Below are 9,773 nucleotides of genomic sequence, written 5' to 3'. Positions count from 1 at the left end.
ATGTGGCAGGGGGATATGAATGGCAACATCCAGATTCATAACAGACACACTGAAAACAAACAAACACTAAACAACAGCATGAATGAGGTTTCCTTGAAGATCCTTTATTGACTGATATCATTGCTCACTTCAGTAAATGATGCACATTTTCCCTTGAGGTACTTTATATCACCTTGACTACGGACTTCTGGACATTTGCAACCCCTTTCTTACGCACAGGTCCAATTGATGCACTGGAAACAGTGTTTTTCAGATCACAAAAATAGTTAATTCTGCCATGTGAAACAAAAGTTAAATATCAGATGAACACTGAATAATTGATTTCCATTTCTCCCTGTGATTGTAATCCTCTTTTTAGACCAAAAACCGTGGTCGTGGTGGGAATCCGATGTTTGCCTGACTCTTTTATCTTCAACCTTTTCATTCATTATGTTGATCGACCTGTTTAATCAATGTTTGCAGCTGTATGTTGGTTAAAATAATGGGTGCAAAGGTTGAAAATGTCACCTGAGCAACATCAATATTTATGAGTGAAGGCGAATAATCTCATTCTATCCAAACAGAACGCATCTACAAAGATGGGTTTTGTCAGACTGGATGTTTGACTGGTATTGAAAAATCCATAGTCAGAGTTTTAGACAGTGCTTTCAAAATTAAGCACAAATTCAGATGTGTGGGTTCAGCTACAGAATAGCACTGATGTACAGAAGAGACTCTATTTTCTTTAACTCAACCCAGCTCTGCTTGCTCCGACTCAAGCTGTCATCGACTAAACCTGGCTGCTGGGTAGTTTTCTTCAGAGTTCACCGTCAGGTTATTTGCTCTGAACACTCTGCACTAAACCAGTGTTTAAACGGACTGCAGGCGAGAGGGTTTCGACAGCCGGAGAACCTGAAGAAAAGAATCAGAAATGATCATGGACAATCAGTAATACAACCAACATGGATGTTGCCCATCTTTCTTCTGAATCTCCTTAATTTGTCAAAACAACAAAATCGCAAACTGACTTCTTACAAGATGCCAAACAGATGATGAAGAAAAAAAACATTTTGGTCGATGTATCACTGCATGAGTTTTAAAAAGACCATATTCATTCAGAGCAGCTTTCTGCCTGATGAGCGCTCTGCAGAAACAAAACGTACACAAGAGGCAATGAGAACATAGAGAGAAGCAATATATAAAAAGGAAAATTCTGTTATTCTGTTGAAATACGGTGCCTGTCAGAGTTGAGGGGCCATCAATCAAAAGGCTTTCCCATTCGAATAGACTCAGTGTTATAAATCTACTGACTCACTCCCCGCCTTATGTTCTCTGACAGCATCTAATTTATAACGGGGACTTTTCTCTCTTTATGTAAATTGAAATGTAGCTGTGTGCAAGTTGTGTACACTGTTAACGCTGGAGGAGACAGCATCATCTGTATGCAGCCCTGGGATGAATAGCTGAGGGGGGTCCACCTCCAGGTGGCCCTAGGGTGCTCCCTAACATAATGTGGGTAGCTCTATTAATTTCAATATAGCACAGACTTTATTTCCCCTGCATTGACACAAGAAGAATGTTTGAATAGTTCATGAGACAAACAAATGTGAGATTGAAATGAGGAAGACGTTTTTGCCACAAATTAAACGGCAGAGAAACAACTTGGGATCGATTGAAAATGAATTATTGAAAACATTTGACGGAAAATGTAAATATGTGATTACTTTATGACAGCTGTTTGTGAAAAAACTCCCCACAGATTTGAAAACCCTGCACACAGTTTGAAACATTTTCTGGTAAACTGAAAAATCACATCCTTAAATACCAATCATGTGTGCATTAATCCATTTCTCATAGTCATGATGTCTTACTGAGCAGATAAGATTATTTTCTTTTTTGGGGGGGGCGCAAACGTCCATGTGGGTGTGCAAATGTGTGTTTAGTAGTATCTTTGTGGCTGTGGAGGGAGGCTTGGGAGAAAATCTGCACAAATTTTGAAACATTTTCCCGGAAAAATTGATCCTGAAAAAAACAATCATGTGTGCATTAATCTTGATTGTTACTTGTTTTGGTATGCAATTCTCATAGTAGTGATTTCATACTGTACATGAGTGTGTGTGTATGTGTGTGTGTGTGTTTGGTAGTATCTTTGTGGCTTGGGAGGAAGGTTTTAGGTTGGGGAACGTGGCTATATGATGTCATCTGGTTTTATTCCTTTAAATCATATTTTGCATTGATACATTGAGTATTGTTTTGGTTGTGTGTATACCTGCCCAACGACTACAGACAGAATCTAATCAGCTTAATCTGCTGCAATGCATCTCCTCTCATTAACTGAGATTAATGTATATTCTGTACATGGTCCCTTATCATCTAAACAATCAGCTACACTAAACTAATAAGAAACAATAACAAGATGATTCAGTTGTGTTTCGTTGGGTACCTAAGAACAAAGAAGCCAGGGCTGGCAGGTGTAATTTATGAGATGAACAGTAAGTGTGTGTCTGAATGGTTGAATGGCTGAAGGACAGCATCAGTCATTTCAGATTGTATAACTTTGTTTTTCCTGCTCATGTATAAAACGTGCAGTTAAATACATTACATTTACAGTTTTAAAATTCATATTAAATACTAATTGCATAAAGATTCAATAATACATATTCTCAGGAAACTTGATGTTTTAACAAGCTTCTTCTTCCTTTACTTCTCCTTATTAAAAGTTATATATTTATTATTCATGTTATCTTATATTGGGCTTTGCTCTTGCTGTATGTTTTTTTTTTTAATCTCCTTTGCTTCATATTGTACTATGCTATATTATATATTTATATTTACATGTTATGATCATAGACCAGGGGTGGGCAACTGGCGGCCCGGGGGCCACATGCGGCCCCCATCAACCCTCAACGTGGCCCTCGGGTCAACTTTTTGACATCGATTAATTGGAAACATGAAGAAAAGATGACAAAATCTGCCATGAAATCATGAAAACCAGAAATATGTCCATAATAATATTTGCTCACTGGTATATGTTGAGTTAAATTTGAGACATAATCGACTGTAATCGTTTTTTGTATTCTACAATTTGGCCCCTCTGGCAGTGAGAATTAAATGAATGTGGCCCCTCGCTGTGACCAAAGTTGCCCCCAATCCCTTTCATAGACTGTAAATATAATATTACGGTTATGATGTAGACCTTCGATTTTCTTCACTGCTCTAACGCTGCAAGATTCAACCACGGTCTCATTGTAACATAAACTATTAAACACCGCCACCTGCCGGCAGGGAGGTGTACTGCAGTTCGCTTTATGTTGAACCCGGAAGTGTTGTTGAATCCCCGTTGGCTGTGGGACGAGGGCGAATACAGGTATGACAACAAACCCTTTGACAACGATAAGCATGTTCCTATAACTGTTTCTGCAGCTTAGTATCATGACAGTGTATAAATCTAATGAACTGGTTGTTAAATAAAGTTAACAGGAACACCGCTGGCGAGTTGTTTGCTTATTATCTAGCATTAGCTGTCGATGCTAGCTTCCTCACTTACTTACTAACCATTTTATTCCGCTTTTTAAAGTATTAAATGTTTTATAAATGTGATAATGAAGGCTGTGTTTTGATAAGAAAGAGTATTGAATGGTTGTGTGTTTACTGAAGCTGTTTGTGTAGCTCCATTGTGTTGTTATTGACTAATCCAGAGTTTGTTTACATCCAGCAGATGGTGCAGTGAATGTCTTTAAAAGATTAATAACACTCATAAATGTTTGTGTTTCTCCCTGTAGTCGTTTTTTAATATTATGAAGGAAGGTTAGATATTTTATCTTTTAGTGAATTTCGTTAAATAAAACAGACAGTTCATCTCTTACAGTCTGTCTTCAGTTATTTTGGTTTATATTAAATTCTGATTTATTTCAGACACATAATTCCAAATGTGTATTTATGATGAAATGCAACACAAGGATGACAACACAGACGTATAATTACTGAACTCAAGAAACCTCATAGCATAGCAGAATACACAGCTGAGCATTTTAGTTCACATTTTTTATTTCTCACACAGGTCGTCATTTTTCTTGCACATGTTGAAGTTGTTCAGCGTTCTGTATTCGACCCATGTGGATCTGACTCAGAACAACAATCATCTTCTCTGACTTAACACTTTTTTAAGACTCCAATACATTCAGAACTCCTGCAGCCCGTCTCCTCACACACTCCCGCACCAGAGACCGCATCACCCCCCCGTTCTCCACCGACACACTCCCACCCGCACTCTCAGGTCTGCAGATGCAAACCTGCAGGACCAACCTTCGGTCCTGGGGGGGACAGGCCTTTCTCTGTTGCTGCTCCCACCCTCTGGAACTCTCTCCCTAAAAACATCAGAGACTCCCCCACACTCACCTCCTTCAAGAAAGCCCTCAAATCTCACCTCTTCATCACTGCCTACAACCACTAACTCCCCCCTCCCCCTACATTACTTCTTCATTGTACTGTCCTTGTCGTTTTTTGTTTTGTTTTTATGGTTTTATATTTTGTCAACGCGTCTTTGGGTTCCTAGAAAAGCGCTATAAAAAACCAATATATTATTATTATTATTATTATTAAGACAACTGGTTAATCTGTGCTTCTTATTTCCGTCCCAACAGCCCTGAATGTTGCAAATCGCAGGATGGACTCAAGTGGGAAACCCTCGACTGCACAGATTGTGGTTTTAGCCACCAGCTCGGCCCTGACTGCAGTCTTTTACTCCATCTACAGGAGCAGAGCTTCAACTGTTGCCAGATTAAAGGTTGGCAACACTTTGTCTTTGCCATGTGAATGTCAGTCGTGTAATCAGCTGTTATCCTTCATTTGTTAATCTGAGGTGTTTGTTTCTGTAGGAAGCCAAGAAAGTCTGCATCGACCAGGATTTGAAGAACATCCTGTCGGAAACTCCTGGAAGATGTGTCCCGTACGCGGTCATAGAAGGTGTGTTTGGGAAACCCTGAAACCCTAAATGAAGCTTCTGTCATGTTTGTTTAAAAAAAAAACTTGTAGAAATAGTTTCCACAGCGTCTTTGTTTATCGTTCACTGCAGGTGTAGTAAGATCTGTGAAGGAGACCCTGAGCAGCCAGTTTGTTGATAACTGCAAAGGAGTGATTGAAAGACTGACGCTGAAGGAGGAGAAGATGGTGTGGAATCGCACCACTCATCTGTGGTAAGCGCTGAAAATGTTTTTAAACAGGTTCTGAATAAGGTCAAGAAGGTATGAGGAGGCTTTCAGGGCAGAGTTTGGATTTGTGTTAACGCCTGACTGCGATTACATTTCATGTTTTTTTTTATCTTTGCTGTCAGTCAGGCATAACATTATGACCACCTGTGCAAAAAAACGGTCTATCAAACTGACAAAAACTAAGCTTCTACATTTTTCAGGTTTTTTATATATTTTTTTAAAGCTTTTTTTTGTTTCCAAGCGTTGTTTTGGGGCTTTTTATGCTTTTCATTGAGAGATAATCCAGTGGATGTAGTCTAAAATTGGGGAGAGAGAGAGAGAGAGAGGAATAACATACAGGAAAGGAGCCACATGTCCGATTCAGAAAATGAGTGCACTGCTAACATCTCTTCACAGATAGTTAGGTTATGAGCTCTTCAGCTGCAGGACATTTAACAGTGTGAAAACATTCTCTCTGCAAATGTCACCGTGGTTTAATTAGGAGCTGGTGTGGATGTTACCCTTAACACGGACACTGACAAGTACCTCCAGACACTAAGAGGAAGAGCCTTCTTTTTTTAAATTCTTGTTATTACCAGAAAAATACTTGTGCACTTATCGAAACATGACGACATCGTTTAGAGTGGAACAAGAAGAGAAAACATTATTTTAGTTAAAGTGACAGAAATAAGAGCTGAGACATCAACTCGAGTTTTGTCATCTTGTAACTCTTTTATTCTGTTTTATTTAACACATAAGAGCTTGTTTCAGCTCCTCCAGTAGCAGTTGCACATTTATTTCCAAAGCACATCATTTCAAGCTGAATGTCTTTGGACAGCGAACAGTTGGTTGGACAAACTTTAAAGACGTGATCTTTGCCTGAGGGAAACTTTTATGCGCTTTATTTTGACGTTACCTAAACAAAAGACTAATAACTCTGATTTGTCTAAACAGGAACAACACAGAGAAAGTCATCCACCAGCGCACCAACACTGTTCCCTTCGCCCTCGGGTCTCATGACGACGATATCGCCGCCACGATACGGGTTGTGCGTCCACTAGACGCTGTCGAGCTGAACCTGGAGACCACCTACGAGAACTTCCACCCCACAGTCCAGTCCTTGTCCAACGTCATCGGGCACTTCATCAGCGGCGAGCGACCCAAGGGGATCCATGAAACTGAGGAGATGCTGCGGCTGGGGGACAGCGTCACAGGAGTAGGAGAGCTGGTGCTGGACAACAACCTGATCAAACTGCAGCCTCCCAAACAGGGCTTCCAGTACTTTCTCACCCGGCTGGACTACGAGTCTCTCCTCAGGAAGCAGGGCAACAGCGTCAGACTGTGGAGGATCCTGACTCTCCTCTTTGGCGTCGCGGCTTGTTCGACGTTAATCTTCATTCTGTGGAAACGCTACGTCCACCACAGAGAGGGTAAGAAGGAGAGGAGCATGCTGGAGGAGTTTAAGGAGAAGCAGAAGAAGCGTATGCGTGAACTGAACATAGAGGAGAGCAGCGTGTCGCCCAGCAGCTGCACGGTGTGTCTGAGCCGCGAGCGCTCCTGCGTCTTCCTGGAGTGCGGCCACGTGTGTGCCTGCGCTCAGTGCTACGACGTCCTGCCAGAGCCAAAGAAGTGCCCCATCTGCAGGGCCGCTATAGACCGCGTGGTGCCTCTTTACAACAGCTAGAGTAGGAATGAAGAATATATGTAATACAACTCACTCTCACCATCATCTTAGAGATGAAAACAGTCTGTTGGTGCCTGAAAAAAATCAGTGTGTTTTTTTGCACTTTTTTTTTTTTTTTTACTCACTCCTTCATATAAATATTGTGTGTTTGTGCTGAGTCACGATACGACCACATTTCCCATCAGGCATTCAAATCAAATTTGAAACCTGTACTAATAGATAAAATAAAAGCTCTTCTTTCGCAGTGAGACAGAACATTTAATTTATTTTAAGTCAAACAAATTTCAGCCCTGTGGCCTGACAGCAGTCAGTATTCAAAGTTCAACTTTTGGTTTGAAAGAGTCCTTCTCAAACATGAATCAAATTTTACAATATTTACACAGCAGCACTAAATGGTGACTCTTTAGAACTACTGAATACGATTAATACTATCAGGACATGTTTAACTTTCAGTAAGCAGTGATATTTATTATAATTCTGATGATGTCCTGGGATGTTTAAAGTCAAGGTTGGTCATTTCCTCCAGATACACTTTTTAAGATTTTGATTGAAATTGTCTTTAGGTCCTGACAGAAATTAATAACTCACGTTCTCTGAAAAAGGAACGACTAAAATCCGTCATCTGTATCAGTTTGTAAGCCTGTAAAAACTTCGACCAATGTCTGCCACGAGGTACCAACTTGATGAACCAATCACAGCCTCCCTGCTCATTCTCTACCCCACACTCAAAGCACGTCACAGATAATGGACTTTATACTGTGAGTTTGTCATTGGCCATTGTGAGTCGTAAAATAGTCCCGTTTTTTTTTTACATGTATTATAAAGTTTAGTTTAATTACTGCTGAATGAGACAATGAAACACAATGAAAGCGATGAGCTGAGGTCCGCTTCTGGAGTAACGGCGCTCGTGCATCTAAGTGAGGGGGCGTGGCTTTTGAGGGAGCACAGAGGGGGTGCAGACATAGCACTGAGGGAATGCTACTTTCTAAATCGTGCTAGTTTTTGAAAATAACCAGCCCTGCCTTTAAAGACTTAAAATCATTGAGTAGGAAAGCTTTATTTTGAACAGTCTTCAGCTGTAACCATCTCAAATCAAGAAAGGAGACGCTTATAACCATATTAGGCTGTTTTTCCATCTTCAGTCCTTGACAGGTTTAAACAGAGTGAAAGAACACTCTTTAAAAAGCAACAGAAACTGTCACACAATCAGAGAGTTGTCCTTTTCATTCCTCCCTGCATTTCTGTGGAGCTTCTTACGGCTGTAGAGAGATGTCAAGGAGGCACATTCTTATGATTTGTGAAGTGGGTTCGAGTGACTCAGTCCGAACATACCGGGGAAGATTTCTAAGACAGACTGTACTGACGTTTAGATGTATTTTGAGAAATGTGGACAATTTTTATAGTGAGTATTTTCATTTGATGAGCAGGTAAAGTCAAAACTGTTCAGTCGACCTGATCCGTCTGAGACTTGAATAAATATCCGTAAGGTTTTTTTGTGGGTTTTTTTTTGTAGCACAGGAAGAGGAAAAGGTTGTGGTTCAGACTAATATGTAAGATTAAGAATTAGTGGTGGGGGGGGAATATTTGCACAAGCTCCTGTTGAGTTGTTGAGTTGTTGAATTTGTACAGACAAAAGCTAGTGGACTGATTCTGTTCTGCTACAAAGACACAACTCACATCCACAAGAACAACTTAAAAACATATTTAAAACTTGTTTAAAAAAGGTCAAACACAGGGATGAACTCCTGGACCATCACAGGGACATTGTAACACTCCAATAAGGACAAAGCAATGAAGATGAAATACTGTGTGAATTACTGTATTAAAACAAAAACCTACATTGTATGAAAGAAAAACAGAACTATTTGAGGACGATGGAATATTTTCTGCCAGGAGAGGGTGCTGTCTGCATGTTTGGGTGAAGAAGAAGACGAGGATGTGCAGTCCGTGAGCACAAACGATCACAACAAGAACGTGATGCCACTTGATAAAAGCTGCTGATGTTCACTCTCACTGGATTTTTCACACCTTGTTAACCTCATTGCAAACTGCCCGTACCTGAAAATACTCAGAAGACACCACATCGGAAATTGTAGTTTTCAAAAATCGTATTAATTGAAAGAATTAAATCCTCTGTTTAGCTTCAATGTTGAATAAAAATGAATCAATTACTGTCCTGTTTTCTCTGACATCCAGCCACAAATTAAAGTCTGTTAGAAATGGAGATAACACTTATTATTCTTGTATGGGGGGGAAAAAAAAGCTCTTTACAGCTGTTTATTCTGAGAATTTAAAGACAAACTGTGGAGACAGAACAGAGGCAGTAAAAATGCTTTTGTACGACTCGGTTGGAGGCCAGCAGGGATGCATATCTCGCTTCAGAGGAGGTCGTCTTCACTAAAACAAAAGAATGCTCTTTGTACTTCCAAATACATTGGGGGGAAAAATCCAATTTTTATAAGCCCACATTATGCCAAGAAACCTCAGATGTTTTATTTAACATCACATCAGGACCTTGGCATTATCACGACATTAGTATTCAGCGGCTTACCCACAGAAATCTATTTTCCAGGAGTGAGCTGATGCCCGGCTGTCTCTGAAGGAACCAGAGCTAAATGTCAGACAGAGAGAGTAATCAAACAGCCGACGAGCATTATGCACTCCTTTATGTTGGAAGTACTGTATTGATGGCATTACGAGCCTCATTGTGGGACCTATTTTTAACTTTCATGCCTTGTACCTGGAATACTTATAAGTATGAGGGATGTAAATACATTTTGATCTTTTGTATAGATTTTGTGAGAAACTGCATTGATTCTTCTGAAAGTTCCAGTTTCTCCAACTTCCATTCAAAACCCAGAACTAAAAATAAATAAATATGGATGCTTCATATCAGTCAAAGACCTCAGTGAAATGTTATT

General features: G+C 40.0%; 1 protein-coding gene across 1 annotated transcript; it reads left to right on the top strand.

Annotated features, from left to right (window-relative positions):
• Positions 1 to 3,244: 3,244 nt before the first annotated feature.
• Positions 3,245 to 9,024, top strand: mul1 (mitochondrial E3 ubiquitin protein ligase 1). The gene is made up of 5 exons (XM_020660527.3): positions 3,245 to 3,346; positions 4,623 to 4,765; positions 4,857 to 4,944; positions 5,054 to 5,174; positions 6,123 to 9,024. The coding sequence occupies exons 2-5, from the start codon at positions 4,646 to 4,648 to the stop codon at positions 6,850 to 6,852; spliced, it is 1,059 nt and encodes a 352-aa protein (XP_020516183.1). The 5' UTR covers positions 3,245 to 3,346; positions 4,623 to 4,645; the 3' UTR covers positions 6,853 to 9,024.
• The last annotated feature ends 749 nt before the right edge of the window (positions 9,025 to 9,773 follow it).

Source organism: Labrus bergylta, chromosome 12 (assembly GCF_963930695.1).
Source record: "Labrus bergylta chromosome 12, fLabBer1.1, whole genome shotgun sequence".
Taxonomy (NCBI): domain Eukaryota; kingdom Metazoa; phylum Chordata; class Actinopteri; order Labriformes; family Labridae; genus Labrus; species Labrus bergylta.
The sequence above is the reverse complement of the archived record's forward strand: the minus strand, read 5'-3'. Positions and strand labels throughout refer to the sequence as shown.

Bases quoted from the DNA above. Each gene is read 5' to 3' on its own strand.
- mul1 (XM_020660527.3), top strand. From the start codon at position 4,646: ATGGACTCAAGTGGGAAACCCTCGACTGCACAGATTGTGGTTTTAGCC. The intron at 4,766-4,856 runs GTTGGCAACACT...TTGTTTCTGTAG, and splicing joins CAACTGTTGCCAGATTAAAG to GAAGCCAAGAAAGTCTGCAT. The intron at 5,175-6,122 runs GTAAGCGCTGAA...TTGTCTAAACAG, and splicing joins AATCGCACCACTCATCTGTG to GAACAACACAGAGAAAGTCA.